We start from the raw sequence: 21,231 nt of genomic DNA, 5'->3' as shown, positions 1-21,231 counted from the left end.
GCCACTCCTGAAATAGCCCAGGTTTTCCAGTCCTTTTATTCTTCGTTGTATGCCTCTAGGGTCACCTATACCCCCACTCAACTACAGCAATATCTTTCAGACATTGCCCTGCCACAGCTGTCCCAACAATATGTAGATATTTTGGATGCTAATATCACCCCAGAGGAGGTTGAGGCTGCTATTGCCTCCTTCCCTAATAAAAAGGCCCTGGGTAGCGACGGTATACCGGTTGAAGTTTATAATCAATATTGTGCATACTTTGTCCCCTATCTTTTGACTCTCTTTAATACATTGATGGAGGGCGCTCGTCTACCTCCCTCTATGTCCGAAGCTATTATTGTGGTGATCCTTAAACCGGGTAAAGAAAGACCCTACGGCCCCGGAGTCCTACCGCCCGATCTCATTGCTACCTACTGATGTCAAGATTTTGGCCAAAATTCTGCCACTTAGACTCAATAGTGTTATCACCTCGATCATTCATGATGATCAGACAGGATTTATGCCAGGCAAGTCCACCCTCCAAAATTTGAGGCGACTGTTTTGTCACCTCCAGATGGGGAACCGGCCCGAGTCGGGGGCTGTGGTGGTTTCCTTGGATGCTGCCAAGGCCTTCGACTCTGTAGAATGGGAGTATTTGTGGGAGGTCCTTAGACGGTTTGCTTTTGGCCCCAAATTCATACGCTGGGTACAATTACTCTATTCCTCCCCCGTGGCTCGAATATCTGTCAATGGCTATGTGACGTCCCCATTTGCTTTGTCCCGTGGTACTAGACAGGGCTGCCCACTCTCCCCTGCCCTTTTTGCCCTGGCTGTAGAGCCATTGGCATGTTTCATCAGAGCGTCCCCTGATGTTAGGGGCATCACTATTGACGGACATGAGGATGTTATTGCATTATATGCCGATGACATGCTCTTGTTCCTCAGAGACCCTGATGTTTCCCTGACCTCCCTCCTGGGTATTGTTGATACATTTGGCCTTTACTCCGGCCTGACTATCAACTGGAATAAATCTAATGTCTTTCCCATATCTGGTATTCTTCCTGACCCGTTGCCAGATGTGTCCTCCTTGGCCTGGACCCTTCGCTTTCAGTATCTTGGTGTCTGGATCACTCCTAATGTTAAGTCTTTTGTACATCACAACATTGACCAGGTCATGGTGGATCTGAAGCGACGGGTTCATGTATGGAAGAAGCTTCCCCTTACTGTCACGGGTCGCATTAACCTGATCAAGATGGTGATGCAACCAAAGTATCTTTATCTATTGCAGCACTCTCCTACTTATATCCCCAAGAAAATTTTCACTAACATTGATAGTGTGCTTTCCTCCTTTGTTTGGGGCGACAAAACGCCTACGGTTGCCCTGAGAGCTCTGGTTAGGGCTAAATCGGATGGAGGTTTGGGCTTTCCCAATCTCCGGGCCTATTATATAGCTGCTCAGCTTGCACACCTGTCTAATTGGATTCTCAGTAGGGATAGTCTCACGTTTGAGAGATTCTTTGCCGAGTGTGTGGGGTCTCATTTTTCCCCTCTCCAGTTTCTGCTTTCTGCCTCTTCTACTGCTGGTCTTCCTCCTTTACTCCGTCAATCGCTACTTGTGTGGCGTCAGGCTCACTCCTATTATTTATGGCAAGGCACAGACTCTGACACGCCACTTTGGTTCAATCCAGGATATAGGGAGTTGTTGCAGCTCTCACAGGACAACATATGGATTGGGGCGGGCCTTACCACAGTCTCGCAACTGTATGATAATGGTGTTTTCAAGTCTTTCGCACAACTGAAGGAGGAGCTTGAAATATCCAATAGATCCTTTTATCGCTATCTACAGCTCCGCCATGCGGTGCAGGCACAGTTTGGGGCCTCGCCCCCTCCCATTTCTGACTCCCCGATTAAAGATATGGTTAGGAATTTGGGTGCAAGACACCAAGTTTCCATTCTATATAGTAGTCTGAATGCCCACATCTGTCCGAATATATTTGACCAACTTAAACTCAAATGGGAACAAGACATTGGCCCAATTGCAGACGACCAGTGGCTACAGGTGTTGAGCTCACTTAAATACTCTACTCAGTGTATCAAATATCAGCAGGTTTATTTCTTTGTTCTGCATAGGACATACAGAACTCCAGTTTCTTTGTATAAAGCAGGCCTACGGCCTGATAGTACCTGCCCCAGATGTGGTGCCCTTGACTCTACTTTTTGGCACCTATTATGGCTGTGCCCCACAGTACATGCCTTTTGGGAAGCAGTTTGGGCGGACATTCTGCTCACTGAACCTACGCTGCCCCCCCCCCCCCCTCTTCTACAATGTGTATGTTTGCGCTAGACTTAGAGGAATCCTACTGCCCGGCAATATACAAATATGTTCTTTGCCTGACTACCTTAGCTAAGGTGATTATAGCGCGTAACTGGTTTGCTCCCTCTTCCCCCAATGTGTACAACTGGCGAGCCCTAGTAAATGAGGTGTCAGGACATGAGAGGTTTACACATAGGTCTAGAGGGACCCTACCCCATTACTTTAGCAAGTGGGATAGGTGGAATACCTCCCGTCTGGCTACAGCTGGGGCACTATTCTCTGACTAATAGAGGCTTCATATTTGAATTTGCGATGTTGCCGTGACACTTATTATCTTTTTACATGTGACACTGTGACACAGATGGTATTAATTACTGTATTTTTCCTGTAATTTTTTTTTTGGTTTGTTTGTTGTTCTGGTTTTGTTCTGTATTTAATGTTGTTGTTTTTTTTTATCTTGTCCCTGTGAAAAACTCTAATAAAAAACTACACAAGTTAAAAAAAAAAAAAAATTAAATAGTCTCTATTAAACAGTTCTGGACTTCACTATTCATTATTAGAAGAAACAAGTTCAATATACAGCCAGCACCCCAGCCCAGCCTCACTAGAGACTACTGTATGCCTAGCTTTAGTAAAATGGAAGTTGTATCAATGTTATCTGTCTGAAAATTATTGTATCTGTACTGCAAATTGGAACAGCAAAAATGCTACATTGGCAAACTTTGTCAGAAATGCAGCCTATTACGAACACAAGGAAAGCTGCCACCATATTCTCCAACCAAAGACATATGCAATTTATCCAGTTAGGTTAATAACATAAAAATGTAGCATTTAATGTGTTTGCACTACTGTGTATCGTAAGTAAACCTGCTGCAATCTAAAGGGGGTCATTCTGAGTTGATTGCTCGCTAGCAGTTTTTAGCAGCCGTGCAAACGCTATGCCGCCGCCCACTGGGAGTGTATTTTAGCTTTGCAGAAGTGCGAACGGTTGTATCGCAGAGCACCTGCAAAAAATTTTTGTGTAGTTTCAGAGTAGCTCAAAACCTACTCAGTGCTTGCGATCACTTCAGACTATTCAGTTTGACGTCACAAACCCACCCAGCGTTCGCCCAGCCACACCTGCGTTTTCCCTGGCACGCCTGCGTTTTTCCGAACACTCCCTGAAAACAGTCAGTTGCCACCCAGAAACACCCACTTCCTGTCAATCACTCTGCGGCAACCAGTGCGACTGAAATGCATTGCTAGACCCTGTGCAAAACGACATCGTACGTTGTGCCCGTACATCGCGCGTGCGCATTGCACTGCATACGCATGCACAGAACTGCCGTTTTTTTAACCTGATCGCTGCGCTGCGAACAAACGCAGCTAGCGATCAACTCGGAGTGACCCACATAGTCATTTGCATCAGGTGATGAGTAATGCACAGAGTAGCACACATACTTATCCTTTTTGCACCACACTCTGTTAATAATCATCAAGATGAAGACAATGAAGAGGAACACAGTCACGGCAGTGAGACCCAGTAACCAAGGCTGTAGTACACGAGGAGAGTCTGCAGGTGAGGCTTGTCGCACATCTACAAAAGAGGAAAAATAGAAATCTTCATTTTGAGTAAATGCATTTTTATGTCTTTTTTTTATATTGCATGCCCCAAACAGAAATAATACACACAGTGACATCTCAGTGTCCCACAGTGGGAGGGTAGGGGGGCAGTTTCATTTTTTTATTTTTAACAAACAAATATGTGCACAATACAACTAAAGCTTTACATACAGTAAGCGCACAATACAACTAAAGCTTTATATACTGTAAGTGCACAATACAACTAAAGCTTTACATAAGTGCACAATACAACTAAAGCTTTATATACTGTAAGTGCACAATACAACTAAAGCTTTACATAAGTGCACAATACAACTAAAGCTTTACATAAGTGCACAATACAACTAAAGCTTTATATACTGTAAGTGCACAATACAACTAAAGCTTTACATAAGTGCACAATACAACTAAAGCTTTATATACTGTAAGTGCACAATACAACTAAAGCTTTACATAAGTGCACAATACAACTAAAGCTTTACATAAGTGCACAATACAACTAAAGCTTTACATAAGTGCACAATACAACTAAAGCTTTATATACTGTAAGTGCACAATACAACTAAAGCTTTACATAAGTGCACAATACAACTAAAGCTTTACATAAGTGCACAATACAACTAAAGCTTTATATACTGTGAGTGCACAATACAATTAAAGCTTTACATAAGTGCACAATACAACTAAAGCTTTATATACTGTGAGTGCACAATACAACTAAAGCTTTACATAAGTGCACAATACAACTAAAGCTTTATATACTGTAAGTGCACAATACAACTAAAGCTTTACATAAGTGCACAATACAACTAAAGCTTTACATAAGTGCACAATACAACTAAAGCTTTATATACTGTGAGTGCACAATACAACTAAAGCTTTACATAAGTGCACAATACAACTAAAGCTTTACATACTGTGAGTGCACAATACAACTAAAGCTTTACATAAGTGCACAATACAACTAAAGCTTTATATACTGTAAGTGCACAATACAACTAAAGCTTTACATAAGTGCACAATACAACTAAAGCTTTATATACTGTAAGTGCACAATACAACTAAAGCTTTACATAAGTGCACAATACAACTAAAGCTTTACATAAGTGCACAATACAACTAAAGCTTTATATACTGTGAGTGCACAATACAACTAAAGCTTTACATAAGTGCACAATACAACTAAAGCTTTATATACTGTAAGTGCACAATACAACTAAAGCTTTATATACTGTAAGTGCACAATACAACTAAAGCTTTACATAAGTGCACAATACAACTAAAGCTTTATATACTGTGAGTGCACAATACAACTAAAGCTTTACATAAGTGCACAATACAACTAAAGCTTTACATACTGTGAGTGCACAATACAACTAAAGCTTTACATAAGTGCACAATACAACTAAAGCTTTATATACTGTAAGTGCACAATACAACTAAAGCTTTACATAAGTGCACAAAACAACTAAAGCTTTATATACTGTAAGTGCACAATACAACTAAAGCTTTACATAAGTGCACAAAACAACTAAAGCTTTATATACTGTAAGTGCACAATACAACTAAAGCTTTACATAAGTGCACAATACAACTAAAGCTTTATATACTGTGAGTGCGCAATACAACTAAAGCTTTACATAAGTGCACAATACAACTAAAGCTTTATATACTGTAAGTGCACAATACAACTAAAGCTTTACATAAGTGCACAATACAACTAAATCTTTACATAAGTGCACAATACAACTAAAGCTTTATATACCGTGAGTGCACAATACAACTAAAGCTTTACATAAGTGCACAATACAACTAAAGCTTTATATACTGTAAGTGCACAATACAACTAAAGCTTTATGTACTGTAAGTGCACAATACAACTAAAGCTTTACATAAGTGCACAATACAACTAAAGCTTTATATACTGTGAGTGCACAATACAACTAAAGCTTTACATAAGTGCACAATACAACTAAAGCTTTACATACTGTGAGTGCACAATACAACTAAAGCTTTACATAAGTGCACAATACAACTAAAGCTTTATATACTGTAAGTGCACAATACAACTAAAGCTTTACATAAGTGCACAAAACAACTAAAGCTTTATATACTGTAAGTGCACAATACAACTAAAGCTTTATATACTGTGAGTGCACAATACAACTAAAGCTTTACATAAGTGCACAATACAACTAAAGCTTTACATACTGTGAGTGCACAATACAACTAAAGCTTTACATAAGTGCACAATACAACTAAAGCTTTATATACTGTAAGTGCACAATACAACTAAAGCTTTACATAAGTGCACAAAACAACTAAAGCTTTATATACTGTAAGTGCACAATACAACTAAAGCTTTACATAAGTGCACAAAACAACTAAAGCTTTATATACTGTAAGTGCACAATACAACTAAAGCTTTACATAAGTGCACAATACAACTAAAGCTTTACATACTGTGAGTGCACAATACAACTAAAGCTTTACATAAGTGCACAATACAACTAAAGCTTTATATACTGTAAGTGCACAATACAACTAAAGCTTTACATAAGTGCACAAAACAACTAAAGCTTTATATACTGTAAGTGCACAATACAACTAAAGCTTTACATAAGTGCACAAAACAACTAAAGCTTTATATACTGTAAGTGCACAATACAACTAAAGCTTTATATACTGTAAGTGCACAATACAACTAAAGCTTTACATAAGTGCACAAAACAACTAAAGCTTTATATACTGTAAGTGCACAATACAACTAAAGCTTTATATACTGTAAGTGCACAATACAACTAAAGCTTTACATAAGTGCACAAAACAACTAAAGCTTTATATACTGTAAGTGCACAATACAACTAAAGCTTTACATAAGTGCACAATACAACTAAAGCTTTATATACTGTGAGTGCGCAATACAACTAAAGCTTTACATAAGTGCACAATACAACTAAAGCTTTATATACTGTAAGTGCACAATACAACTAAAGCTTTATATACTGTAAGTGCACAATACAACTAAAGCTTTACATAAGTGCACAAAACAACTAAAGCTTTATATACTGTAAGTGCACAATACAACTAAAGCTTTATATACTGTAAGTGCACAATACAACTAAAGCTTTACATAAGTGCACAAAACAACTAAAGCTTTATATACTGTAAGTGCACAATACAACTAAAACTTTATATACTGTGAGTGCACAATACAACTAAAGCTTTACATAAGTGCACAATACAACTAAAGCTTTATATACTGTAAGTGCACAATACAACTAAAGCTTTACATAAGTGCACAAAACAACTAAAGCTTTATATACTGTAAGTGCACAATACAACTAAAGCTTTACATAAGTGCACAAAACAACTAAAGCTTTATATACTGTAAGTGCACAATACAACTAAAGCTTTACATAAGTGCACAATACAACTAAAGCTTTATATACTGTGAGTGCGCAATACAACTAAAGCTTTACATAAGTGCACAATACAACTAAAGCTTTATATACTGTAAGTGCACAATACAACTAAAGCTTTATATACTGTAAGTGCACAATACAACTAAAGCTTTACATAAGTGCACAAAACAACTAAAGCTTTATATACTGTAAGTGCACAATACGACTAAAGCTTTACATAAGTGCACAATACAACTAAAGCTTTATATACTGTGAGTGCGCAATACAACTAAAGCTTTACATAAGTGCACAATACAACTAAAGCTTTATATACTGTAAGTGCACAATACAACTAAAGCTTTATATACTGTAAGTGCACAATACAACTAAAGCTTTACATAAGTGCACAAAACAACTAAAGCTTTATATACTGTAAGTGCACAATACAACTAAAGCTTTATATACTGTAAGTGCACAATACAACTAAAGCTTTACATAAGTGCACAAAACAACTAAAGCTTTATATACTGTAAGTGCACAATACAACTAAAGCTTTACATAAGTGCACAATACAACTAAAGCTTTATATACTGTGAGTGCGCAATACAACTAAAGCTTTACATAAGTGCACAATACAACTAAAGCTTTATATACTGTAAGTGCACAATACAACTAAAGCTTTATATACTGTAAGTGCACAAAACAACTAAAGCTTTATATACTGTAAGTGCACAATACAACTAAAGCTTTATATACTGTAAGTGCACAATACAACTAAAGCTTTACATAAGTGCACAAAACAACTAAAGCTTTATATACTGTAAGTGCACAATACAACTAAAGCTTTATATACTGTGAGTGCACAATACAACTAAAGCTTTACATAAGTGCACAATACAACTAAAGCTTTATATACTGTAAGTGCACAATACAACTAAAGCTTTACATAAGTGCACAAAACAACTAAAGCTTTATATACTGTAAGTGCACAATACAACTAAAGCTTTACATAAGTGCACAAAACAACTAAAGCTTTATATACTGTGAGTGCGCAATACAACTAAAGCTTTACATAAGTGCACAATACAACTAAAGCTTTATATACTGTAAGTGCACAATACAACTAAAGCTTTATATACTGTAAGTGCACAATACAACTAAAGCTTTACATAAGTGCACAAAACAACTAAAGCTTTATATACTGTAAGTGCACAATACAACTAAAGCTTTATATACTGTAAGTGCACAATACAACTAAAGCTTTACATAAGTGCACAAAACAACTAAAGCTTTATATACTGTAAGTGCACAATACAACTAAAGCTTTACATAAGTGCACAATACAACTAAAGCTTTATATACTGTGAGTGCGCAATACAACTAAAGCTTTACATAAGTGCACAATACAACTAAAGCTTTATATACTGTAAGTGCACAATACAACTAAAGCTTTATATACTGTAAGTGCACAAAACAACTAAAGCTTTATATACTGTAAGTGCACAATACAACTAAAGCTTTATATACTGTAAGTGCACAATACAACTAAAGCTTTACATAAGTGCACAAAACAACTAAAGCTTTATATACTGTAAGTGCACAATACAACTAAAGCTTTATATACTGTGAGTGCACAATACAACTAAAGCTTTACATAAGTGCACAATACAACTAAAGCTTTATATACTGTAAGTGCACAATACAACTAAAGCTTTACATAAGTGCACAAAACAACTAAAGCTTTATATACTGTAAGTGCACAATACAACTAAAGCTTTACATAAGTGCACAAAACAACTAAAGCTTTATATACTGTGAGTGCGCAATACAACTAAAGCTTTACATAAGTGCACAATACAACTAAAGCTTTATATACTGTAAGTGCACAATACAACTAAAGCTTTACATAAGTGCACAAAACAACTAAAGCTTTATATACTGTAAGTGCACAATACAACTAAAGCTTTACATAAGTGCACAATACAACTAAAGCTTTATATACTGTGAGTGCGCAATACAACTAAAGCTTTACATAAGTGCACAATACAACTAAAGCTTTATATACTGTAAGTGCACAATACAACTAAAGCTTTACATAAGTGCACAAAACAACTAAAGCTTTATATACTGTAAGTGCACAATACAACTAAAGCTGGCCACACATCAGAAAAATATCGATCCAGCCAGCCAACTAGTTGGCTGGTTGGAATGATAATCTGGCAGTGTGTGTGAAGAAACGATAATCACTCATTTGCTCCCAAACACCAAAACACGGGGAAAAATGGTTGGTCCGACTAACTGGGAAAATCAAACATATTTGATTTTGCCCAACTAATGGTTCCAATGTAGGGTTCAAGTCAACGGTAAGTAGGCAGACACTGACCGCAAGTGTCTGCCTATCTTTTCACTAACCTGAAGTCCTTCATGGCTGGGGCTGCCCCTGTGAGTCTAAGATCCCTGGCAGTGGTGGAGCAGGAGGGGGATCAGGAGACAGAAGAGGACCAGTGCTGTATCAGCCTTATTGCTGCTGCACCTCAGTAACAGTCTCTTTTGAGGAGTGTCTGCCTCCCCCCACAATTAGACACACACAAATGCACGATTGTAGGTGCCATCCTGGTGTGTTTGCCAGTCCCGTACCCTCCACTCACCCTCCCCAGTGATCACCCACCCCTTCATCACCTACCCCAGTACTGCCTGGTTAAACTGGGGTAGGAACATACTAAGATTTCTGTGTCACAGCTACTGAAGTAGCCTGCACTGCTTTACGCTAGAGGTTCCAGCTTCATGATAGGGGTATATGATCCATGCTGGGTGACTGGTCACGGAGACCCACATTACAAATTATAATTACTCAATGGTATCCAATCTATACACTTATATATCTAATCTATTTCATAGCTATACATTACAGATTGAATAATACATTTTGCAGACTTTAAATTTGGCTATTAGAATTATCTTAAGTTTATACGTTCTGCTTTTGAGACTTCCAATTCTTTTCTGCTATAATGCCTGATACATTAGTATTTATCTGTGCACCACCACTCCCAGTATTCACCAGCTCTAGCTCCGCTGTAGTGGCAGATCCAGTAAAGTGTGAAACTGCCATGCCTCTCATCGGAACCCGACCCCCCCCCCCCCACACACACACACACACACACACTGTAATGTTGCCCTGGCGACTGGTCTCCTTGATTCTTTCAGCAGAGGGGTGCTCCAGAACCTGCTGCCGCTCTCCCTTTGAGGCCTTTGCAATGGTGCTGCTGATGCCTGGCTGACACCCAATCCCATTCTCTACAGCCACTGGGGTGCTGTAGATGGCCTCTCACACTGCACTCTCTGGCTCACTTTCACTGATCTAGGCCATGGCCAGGGGCACAGCCAGAACTTTGTGGGGCCCATAGCAGCATTTTGAGAGACACCTTTCCACACCAGTTGTTCATTGTATGCCCTCATAATTGTGCCCTAGATAATTTACTGAACTATAGTAATTCCTTAGTTAATGTTATCCTCCATAGTACTGCTTACTAGACTATTAGTTAAAGTGGAACAAAAGACTTGTTTGTATAAATAGAAAACTGTATATTCATGGACCAAAATTGGCTAATTGTGGTACTACAAAAAGCTATATATGTACTGTAATGCTAAATTTCTGCTCTATATTAAAGGATACATTTCTTATTATATGTTAATTGTAGAATATTGTAGCCATCAGTTCATACATATCTCAAGTCAAATAAACTCATGATTACTGTTGCACTGTGCTACAACCATGTTGAGTTATCATACAATGTAGCAGTGTTTGATTTCTGTATCATTTGGCAGATATCATTAATAAGACTGTGCTGAGTTGCGACATTGTCCCTATTCAAGGCCCAGGAATTGGCAGCTGGTCACTGGCGTTTCTATAATGGGTGCAGTGTGTGCGGTGAACACGAGCCCCTGAGTCCAGAGGAGCCCCCACCGCACACCCATTTTTAAAATACTCACCCCTCCGGAGTCCAGTGCCAGCATCCGCAGCGCTGTGAAAACACAGTGAAAATGGCTCAGTGGCCATTTTCACTGAGTTTTGCACATGCGCAGTAGAGAAATCAAAGAGAAAATGGCCGCCGCTCAATTTTCCCTGAGATCTGCAAATGCGCATAGAGTCTGAGCCCTCTAGTGCTCAGACTCTACAGCGCTCCTGCATAGAGGAGGGGGCCCGAACGGAGGAGGCTGAACACGGGCCTCTTCCTCTCTTAAAGCACCCCTGCAGCTGGTTATATAATAGTGAAACATCTATGCTGCCTGCATATGTTTCTATTAATACACAGAAAAAAGGTAATCTGTTTGGAATAATTTAATTGTCATGCACAGCATTTAGCACACTCTTTGTTTCATACACTGAATCTTATTGTATGTTTTTTTTTTTTATTCAATGTACCAATAAATATAATCAATCAGTGTCGCTGCCTGTACACTGATATCTCTGGGGGCCCCCTCCCCCAAACTCCCTTGATCCCTCCTCCAAACATCCCTTCCAGTGTGCCAATATATGGATCACCAAATACACACACACACACACACACATATATACAGGTTGAGTATCCCATATCCAAATATTCCGAAATACAGATTTTTTTGAGTGACACTGAGATAGTGAAACCTTTGTTCTCTGATGGCTCAATGTACACAAACTTTATTTAATACAAAGGTTATTAAAAATATTGTATTAAAATTACCTTCAGGCTGTGTGTATAAGGTGTATATATAACATAAATAAATTGTGTGAATGTACACACACTTTGATTAATGCACAAAGTTATTAAAAATAATGGCTAAAATTACCTTCAGGCTGTGTGTATAAGGAGTATATGAAAACGAGTTTTATGGCAAGAACTTACCTTTGTTAAAACTCTTTCTGCGAGGTACACTGGGCTCCACAAGGAATGGACAATGGGGTGTAGAGTAGGATCTTGATCCGAGGCACCAACAGGCTCAAAGCTTTGACTGTTCCCAGAATGCATAGCGCCGCCTCCTATATCACCCCGCCTCCCTGCACAGGATCTCAGTTTTTACTTAACCAGTCCAATGCAGTAGCAGGAAAAGAGACGACAACGGTTAGTAGCCACAACACCGCATTCTCATGACAGGAGACGTGTCAGCGGCTAATGCCATACCAACCCAAAAAAGCTAAGTGCGTCAGGGTGGGCGCCTTGTGGAGCCCAGTGTACCTCACAGAAAGAGTTTTAACAAAGGTAAGTTCTTACCATAAAACTCGTTTTCTGCTGCGGGGTACACTGGGCTCCACAAGGAATGGACAATGATGATGTCCTAAAGCAGTTCCTTATGGGAGGGGATGCACTGTAGCGGGCACAAGAACCCGGCGTCCAAAGGAAGCATCCTGGCAAGCGGCAGTATCGAAGGCATAGAACCTTATGAACGTGTTCACAGAGGACCACGTAGCCGCCTTGCACAGTTGTTCAAGGGTCGCACCACGTTGGGCCGCCCAAGAAGGTCCAACAGACCGAGTAGAATGGGCCTTAATGTGATCAGGAGCAGAGAGACCAGCCTTCACATAAGCATGTGCAATCACCATTCTAATCCATCTGGCCAGGGTTTGCTTGTGAGCAGGCCAGCCACGTTTGTGAAACCCAAACACAACAAAAAGAGAATCAGATTTCCTAATAGGAGCAGTTCTCTTCACATAGATACGGAGAGCCCGTACCACATCCAAAGACCGCTCTTTGGGAGACAGATCAGGAGAAACAAGTGCCGGAACTACAATCTCCTGATTATGGTGGAACGAAGAAACCACCTTAGGTAGATAGCCGGGACGAGTCCTAAGAACCGCCCGGTCACGGTGAAATATCAGATATGGGGAACTACAGGACAAGGCACCCAAATCCGACACTCTTCTAGCTGAAGCAATAGCCAGCAGAAACACCACCTTAAGGGAAAGCCACTTAAGGTCAGCTAAACCAAGAGGTTCAAACGGAGACTCTTGTAACGCCTCCAAAACCACTGACAAGTCCCAAGGAGCCACAGGCGGGACATAGGGAGGTTGGATACGCAACACGCCCTGAGTAAAGGTATGCACATCAGGTAAGGTCGCAATTTTTCTCTGAAACCACACCGACAAGGCAGATATTTGAACCTTGAGGGTCCAGGCCCTGCTGAAGAAAAGCCAACAACCGGGCTATACTAAACTTGGAAGCGTCATAATCGTTAGATGCGCACCAAACAAAAAGTAAGAATGCCAGACCCTATAGTAAATCCGAGCCGAAGCCGGTTTCCGGGCCCGCAACATAGTTTGAATGACCGCCTCAGAAAACCCTTTAGCCCTTAAGACGGAAGCTTCAAGAGCCACGCCGTCAAAGACAACCGGGCTACTGAACGAGGAGGTCTGGGCATTGTGGAAGTAGAATTGGACGCTCTGACGATAGGCCTTGCAGGTCTGAGAACCAGTGCCGTCTGGGCCACGCTGGAGCTATGAGAAGCAGAATTCCTTTTTCTTGCTTGAACTTCCGAATTACCCTGGGCAGGAGTGACACCGGAGGGAACATGTACTGCAGCCGAAACCTCCACGGTACCGCCAGCGCATCCACGAATGCTGCTTGAGGATCCCTTATCCTTGCTCCGAAGACCGGAACCTTGTGATGGTGTCGAGACGCCATCAGATCTACGTCTGGAAGGCCCCACCTTTCCACTAGGAGTTGAAACACTTCTGGATGGAGGCCCCACTCGCCGGCATGCACGTCCTGACGACTGAGAAAGTCCGCTTCCCAATTCAGGACTCCCGGAATGAATATTGGCGATATGGCCGGTAGATGGCGTTCTGCCCACTGTAGAATCCGTGAGACTTCCTTCATTGCTAGGCGGCTTCGAGTGCCGCGTTGATGATTTATGTAAGCCACTGTGGTGGCATTGTCTGACTGTACTTGAACAGGACGGTTCTGAATTAAATGCTGGGCTAGGTTCAAGGCATTGAAGACCGCCCGCAACTCCAGAATATTGATCGAGAGGAGGGACTCCTCCTTGGTCCACCGCCCCTGAAGGGAGTGTTGCTCCAGCAACAGGACCCAGTCGGATATCCAGAACGGACGGCCCCTGCACAGTTGTTGGTCCCGGAGCCACCAGAGCAGCGACAGACGGACCTCCGGAGTCAATGAGATCATTTGAGACCTGATCCGGTGAGGCAGGCCGTCCCATTTGGCTAGAATCAGCCTCTGGAGAGGGCGAGAGTGAAATTGAGCATACTCCACCGTGTCGAATGCTGACACCATGAGGCCCAGCACCTGCATCGCCAAATGTATCAACACTTGCGGATGAGATAGGAAGCAACGAATCCTGTCCTAAAGTTTCAGGACTTTCTCCTGAGACAGGAACAACTGCTGGTTGTGAGTGTCCAATAGTGCTCCCAGATGCACCATGCTCTGAGCAGGGATCAGGGATGACTTCTTCCAGTTGATGAGCCACCCGTGGGCTTGCAGAAACCGGACTGTCACATCTAGATGACGCAGGAGAAGTTCTGGGGAATTTGCCAGGATTAACAAGTCATCCAAATATGGCAGTATCCTGATCCCTTGACGGCGGATTACCACCGTCATCACCGCCATGACTTTTGTAAAGACTCGCGGAGCCATTGTTAAACCAAAAGGTAACGCCCGAAACTGGTAATGGCAGTTGCCAATCGCAAATCTCAGGTATTGCTGATGAGACTCTGCTATAGGAATATGCAGGTAAGCATCCTGTATATCCAGGGAGACCATGAAGTCCCCAGGTTCCAAGGCCAGAACTATAGAGCGAAGAGTTTCCATCCGGAACTTGGAAACCTTCACAAACTTGTTCAATGCCTTGAGGTTGAGAATGGGCCGGGAGGACCCATTCGGTTTCGGGACTAGAAACAGCAGAGAATAGTACCCCCGGCCCCTCTGCGCAAGAGGCACCTGTACTACGACTCCTGTATCCAGGAGGGTCTGTACCACCGAATGTAGAGTGTTTGCCTTTGTCTTGTCCAACGGGACATCTGTCTGGCAAAATCGATGAGGGGGTCGGTTTTTGAAGGCTATGGCGTAACCTCGAGTGACGACTTCCCGTACCCAGGCATCTGAAGGGGTCTTCAACCATTCCTGGGTATACCCTAGAAGCCGGCCCCCCACCCAGGGATCCCCCAGAGGGAGGCCCGCCCCGTCATGCAGCAGGCTTATCTGTCTTGGAAGCTGGCTGACGGGCCGCCCAGGCTCTTTTGGGCTTAGGCTTACCAGGTTTGGAAGTGCAGGCCTGCTTGTTGTATGCCTGACCTTTTGCTTTACCTAAAGGACGAAAGGGGTGAAAGGAAGTACCTTTAGCCTTCGACACAGAAGGAGCAGTACTTGGCAGACAGGCAGTTTTGGCAGTAGCCAAGTCAGCCACAATCTTATTTAAATCCTCCTCAAACAGAATATCTCCCTTAAAAGGGAGTACCTCCAGGGTTTTTCTAGAGTCCAGATCCACAGACCAGGATCTCAGCCACAATATCCGGCGAGCCAGGACTGATGTAGTGGAGGCCTTGGCTGCCAGGATACCGGCATCAGAAGCCGCCTCTTTAATATAACGAGAAGCTGTGACAATATAAGACAAGCATTGTCTAGCATGGTCAGAGGAGATTTCAGCATCTAACTCCAAGGCCCATGCTTCAATGGCCTATGCAGCCCAAGTAGCTGCAATAGTGGGCCTTTGTGTAGCACCCGTGAGGGTGTAAATCGCTTTCAGACAACCCTCCACCCGTTTATCCGTAGGCTCTTTTAGAGACGTGGCGGTGGTGACCGGCAGAGCTGAGGAAACCACCATCCTAGTCACATGTGAGTCCACTGGAGGAGGCGTTCTTCTTAGACAGCTCCGGCGCGAGGGGATAGCGAGCCAGCATCTTCTTTTGAGGCACAAACTTCGTACTCGGGTTTTCCCAGGGTTCCTGATGTATATCAATTAGGTGGTCAGAGTGAGGTAAAACTTGTTTAATCACCTACTGACGCTTGAACCTATCTGGTTTCTTAGGAGGAACGGATGGCTCGGGATCATCCGTTATCTGTAAAATTAACTTAATAGCCTCCAAAAGATCAGGAACATCCACACGTGAACCACCCTCCCCATCAGTCGTATCTGAGTCAGAACCTGTGGGGTCAGTGTAAGTGCAGTCTTCATCCAACGAGGTGTCAGTGACAGCAGTGGATTGTGAGGAGGCAAGCGCTCGCTTAGAGGACCCCTTGGACGTAGGCGAGCGACGGTCAGACTTTATTTGAGCACATAAATCGTCTGCCCACGGCGGGTTAGCTGCAGGGACCACAAACGGTTGTACCGGCATTGGGGGTCCCATAGGGGGTGTTAGTTTATGAACTAGCATATGCAGAAGCGTGGAAAAAGCGGCCCACGGCGGGTCATTATTTGCCCCCGTTGCCACTGTCCCACTGGGGGGCAAGTAGCCCCCAGAACCAGAGCCCAATGCTGCTATATTCTCCTCATAAGTATCTGCGGCTTCAGCAACACCGGCAGTGTGTTCAGCCCTAGAACCGTTACCCTCAGAAGCAGACATGATATAACTTGCAGTATCAGGTAACACAGTACAATTTGTCAGCAGCACAATACCTCTAGCCCAAACCCCTGCGCAGTGTAGTCAGCACCAGCAGAGATAAAGGAGAGATATGGTGACTAAATCACAGAGAAAAATACGTAATACAGTATATCTTTGTGAAAATCCTATCTTAGATAAAACCTGACGCACCAAGCCCCCTCAGGTTATAGAATATAGGGATAGCAGGTTGAGTGAAAGACACGAAATGGACACCACTCAGCTATCAAATGCACACACAAATAGTCACAGTTTGTACAATGCAGAGGTTATTACTAACAATAATACAGCACTGGACTAGCTTACACAGCTATATAACAATATATATAACAGTACACAGTAAGAACTGGATGTATATCACAGGGTAATTGTACTAGGAAACCCTGACTAAATGCACTCTTTCTTAACTAACACTGACTAAAAAAGGCAGGTAGAATACTTAAGTGTCTTGTAAAGTCACAGCACTGACAACCAGGTGGCTTTACATAGGAGGATATGCAGCTCCAGGGCGGGAACATTTGCAGAAAATGGCGCCCTGGGGCTGGGGGAGGGGCTTCAGGTCCAAGCTCTATCCCCCTGCTGGCAAAACCACCAGGTACTGCGGGCTCTAATAAAACAGTTTATATAGAAAACCTGACCTGTCCCATGCCCTAGTGATCTAGTGGAATCGCCTGTACTGCCACAGTGTCCATCGCCAGCGCGCGCGGCCCGCCTCCCACTCACCGTGCCAGATCACGATAAAGACCGGGTCCCGCAAGCGGGACCCACTTACCACCTCCCGAAGCGTGGCCACGCGATCCCGGAGAGCCCCCATCGTGTGTGCCAAGAAGAAAACCGGAGCCTCCTGCTGTAGGTACCCGGCAACCAGGGCTCGGGAGTGTACAGCGCCGCTGGGGAGAGCCGGAGCTGCAGCCGTGAATGTCCACTGACATGTAACACTGCTGCTGCCCTTGAAGTCTTCACTTTTTTTCCTCAGAAAAAAAAGCTCTTCTTAGGGCTGCCTGGAGCAGCCCCTCTGTTAAGTGCTTGCTACTGCAGCACCAACTACAAAACTGATATCCTGTGCAGGGAGGCGCGGTGATATAGGAGGCAGCGCTATGCATTCTGGGAACAGTCAAAGCTTTGAGCCTGTTGGTGCTCAAGATCCTACTCTACACCCCATTGTCCATTCCTTGTGGAGCCCAGTGTACCCCGCAGCAGAAACATAAATGCATTCTGTGTTTAGACTTGGGTCCCATCGCCAAGATATCTCATTATGGTATGGAATTATTCCAAAATACGGAAAAATCCGATATCCAAAATACTTCTGGTCCCAAGCATCTTGGATAAGGGATACTCAACCTATATATATATATATATATATATATATATATATATATATACATAGTTAATAAGAAGGGTGGTATATCGCGCTACACCACTTCTTCAATGCTGATTTCGTGTGTCGTGTTGTTTGTTGGAGTTCACTTCAGAAAAATGTCTGTACACAATCCCCTCTCTTACAGGGCAGCTGCTTAATCTCCAGGTAGCCCGCTGTTCAAAACAGTCTTTAACAGGTATCGATAAAAAGAATGAGATATAGCGCCCTCTGGTGTAGTATGTTAGTGTTTAACGATGCTAGTGGTTAGAAAGTACAGTACTCCTCTGATCATAGGGGGGCTCTCTCTTTGGGGTGAAATACTAACACCATTAAACACTAACATACTACACCAGAGGGCGCTATAGCTCATCCTTTATATATACATATATATAAATATATTTTTCTTTGTTGCAGTACACCTGACTCACTGTCCTGAGGAAGGGGTCCACTGAGGCTCCGAAATGTTGCATTAACATTGTGCATTTTATTGCATGTTTGGGTGAGATGTACCATCTATCATTAATATAATTATTTGAAAAAAAATCCTGGAGTGCCGTGTCTTGTTATGGACAACCGTTCTTAACTAGACTGTGACTGTTTAATCTAGCAAGGGCACACAGGTACCTATATATATCCATTGGAGTGCCGGATTTTTATATATATATATATATATATATATATTCACACACATAGATAGATAGATAGATAGATAGATAGATAGATAGATAGATAGATAGATAGATAGATAGTCTGGTGAGGCAGCCAAGACCCAGGGGGGGACTTACCACAGCCAGGGTGACTCTGTGTGTAGGGGCAGTGGTGGGGCTGCTGCTGCCTGTCACAGTGATCATGTGCCCAATGAAAGGCAGTTTTTCCTGCTGCCTGCTGGGCTTGTAAGTGCTGCTCGGAGCTCATCGGCAGCGACGTCAGAAGGGCAGGGAAGAGCCGGAACAAAGTAGCATCATGCATTACAACATCACTGGGACCAGACCAAGTGACGGGTAACTGTGGGGGAGGAAGGGGAGGTTGATTGGGACATGCTGATTGTCTGCTCCGACCCGGCGAGCAGAGCGGAAAGTATCAAAATAATTAACAGGCTCTGTGTCACTTTTTTTTCTGCCTGATCCTCGGGGCCCCTCTGATGCTTTGGGCCTGGTACGGGAGTCCCCTTTGACCCCCCACCCCGCCTGTCCTTGCCAATAAGCATGGCTATATCAACCACTGCTGATCACAGTCACTGAGGTATATGATAGCATGCTTCAATCTGTCTATTTTCAATTTTTTAACTGACTAATCACGTTAACATTAGCTAAGGTCAGTGGTTCTCAAACTCGGTCCTCAGGACCCCACACAGTGCATGTTTTGCAGGTAACCAAGCAAGTGCACAGGTGTATTAATTACTCATTGACACATTTTAAAAGGTCCGCAGGTGGAGCTAATTATTTCACTTGTGATTCTGTGAGGAGACCTGCAAAACATGCACTGTGTGGGGTCCTGAGGACCGAGTTTGAGAACCTGTGGCTTACGTAATCATACAAACACATACCTCCCAACTTGACCCTCTCCAGGAAGGATAGAATACTCTGCTCCAGGACTTCCCTCTTAATTTACGATTGCCATCACCTGTGCTGAAACACCTTTCTTATCCATTAACTTGTTCAAAGCAGGTGCCGGCAATCATAATTAAAGAAAAGTTCAGGAGCAGAGCCTTTTGTCCCTCCAGGACATGTCCTCCAGGACATGTCGGGAGGTATGTAAACATACTTGCAATTTTACAGCATTGTAACATTAGAGATAGGCAACATTAGACACACAGATGCCTACATGCATGTTTCACTGTAACAGCTGAACCTGATTGCTTACACAAGCAGGATATTTAGGATTGGGCTGAGGGCCAAGCATTGCTTCGAAATGGGTCACATGGGAACGCTCACCAATCCTGGCATGCCTTTAAGATCATGTGATGTCAATATCCACCCACTGTGACAAATTGGTGGAGTATTGGTTGCTATGACAATAGTAAACTCCCGTCATTATTGCCACCAATCCCGTCTTCAGCATAAAGAACAATACCAGTTGTAAGCCCACCATGATTGCCAGTATGTCTTCCTTTTAAGTCAATTCGGTGGTCACATAAATATTTTTAGGTAGTGGACTCATCTATCTATCTATCTATCTATCTATCTATCTATCTATCTATCTATCTATCTATCTATCTATCTATCTATCTATCTGTTCAAGTTCAGAATTACCATATCACTCCAAAAAGTATATATATATATATATATATATAATAAGATTTTACTTACCGGTAAATCTATTTCTCGTAGTCCGTAGTGGATGCTGGGGACTCCGTAAGGACCATGGGGAATAGACGGGCTCCGCAGGAGACAGGGCACTCTAAGAAAGAATTAGGACTACTGGTGTGCACTGGCTCCTCCCTCTATGTCCCTCCTCCAGACCTCAGTTAAGGAAACTGTGCCCGGAAGAGCTGACAGTACAAGGAAAGGATTTTGGAATCCAGGGTAAGACTCATACCAGCCACACCAATCACACCGTATAACTTGTGATAACTTACCCAGTTAACAGTATGAACAACAACCGAGCATCAGACAACCTGACGCAAACATAACATAACCCTTAGTTAAGCAATAACTATATACAAGTATTGCAGAAGAAGTCCGCACTTGGGACGGGCGCCCAGCATCCACTACGGACTACGAGAAATAGATTTACCGGTAAGTAAAATCTTATTTTCTCTAACGTCCTAGTGGATGCTGGGGACTCCGTAAGGACCATGGGGATTATACCAAAGCTCCCAAACGGGCGGGAGAGTGCGGATGACTCTGCAGCACCGAATGAGCAAACACAAGGTCCTCCTCAGCCAGGGTATCAAACTTGTAGAATTTTGCAAACGTGTTTGAACCCGACCAAGTAGCTGCTCGGCAAAGCTGTAATGCCGAGACCCCTCCGGCAGCCGCCCAAG

At 42.8% G+C, this 21,231-nt stretch overlaps 1 protein-coding gene across 3 annotated transcripts in view; it reads right to left on the bottom strand.

The window, feature by feature from the left end:
- Nucleotides 1-21,231, bottom strand: part of SMIM24 (small integral membrane protein 24) — a 283,770-nt gene that overhangs the window by 67,318 nt on the left and 195,221 nt on the right. For 2 of the 3 annotated variants that reach the window (XM_063915468.1, XM_063915459.1), the window contains one exon: nt 3,734-3,869. In XM_063915468.1, coding sequence (XP_063771538.1) covers nt 3,734-3,869 — 136 coding nt within the window. Of the gene's footprint in view, nt 1-3,733; nt 3,870-19,030; nt 19,172-21,231 lie in introns of those variants that run through there. The other variant, XM_063915450.1, reaches the window with a different exon arrangement.

Source organism: Pseudophryne corroboree, chromosome 1, assembly GCF_028390025.1.
Source record: "Pseudophryne corroboree isolate aPseCor3 chromosome 1, aPseCor3.hap2, whole genome shotgun sequence".
Classification (NCBI taxonomy): domain Eukaryota; kingdom Metazoa; phylum Chordata; class Amphibia; order Anura; family Myobatrachidae; genus Pseudophryne; species Pseudophryne corroboree.
Note: the sequence above shows the minus strand (reverse complement) of the source record. Positions and strands in the feature narration are given on the sequence as shown.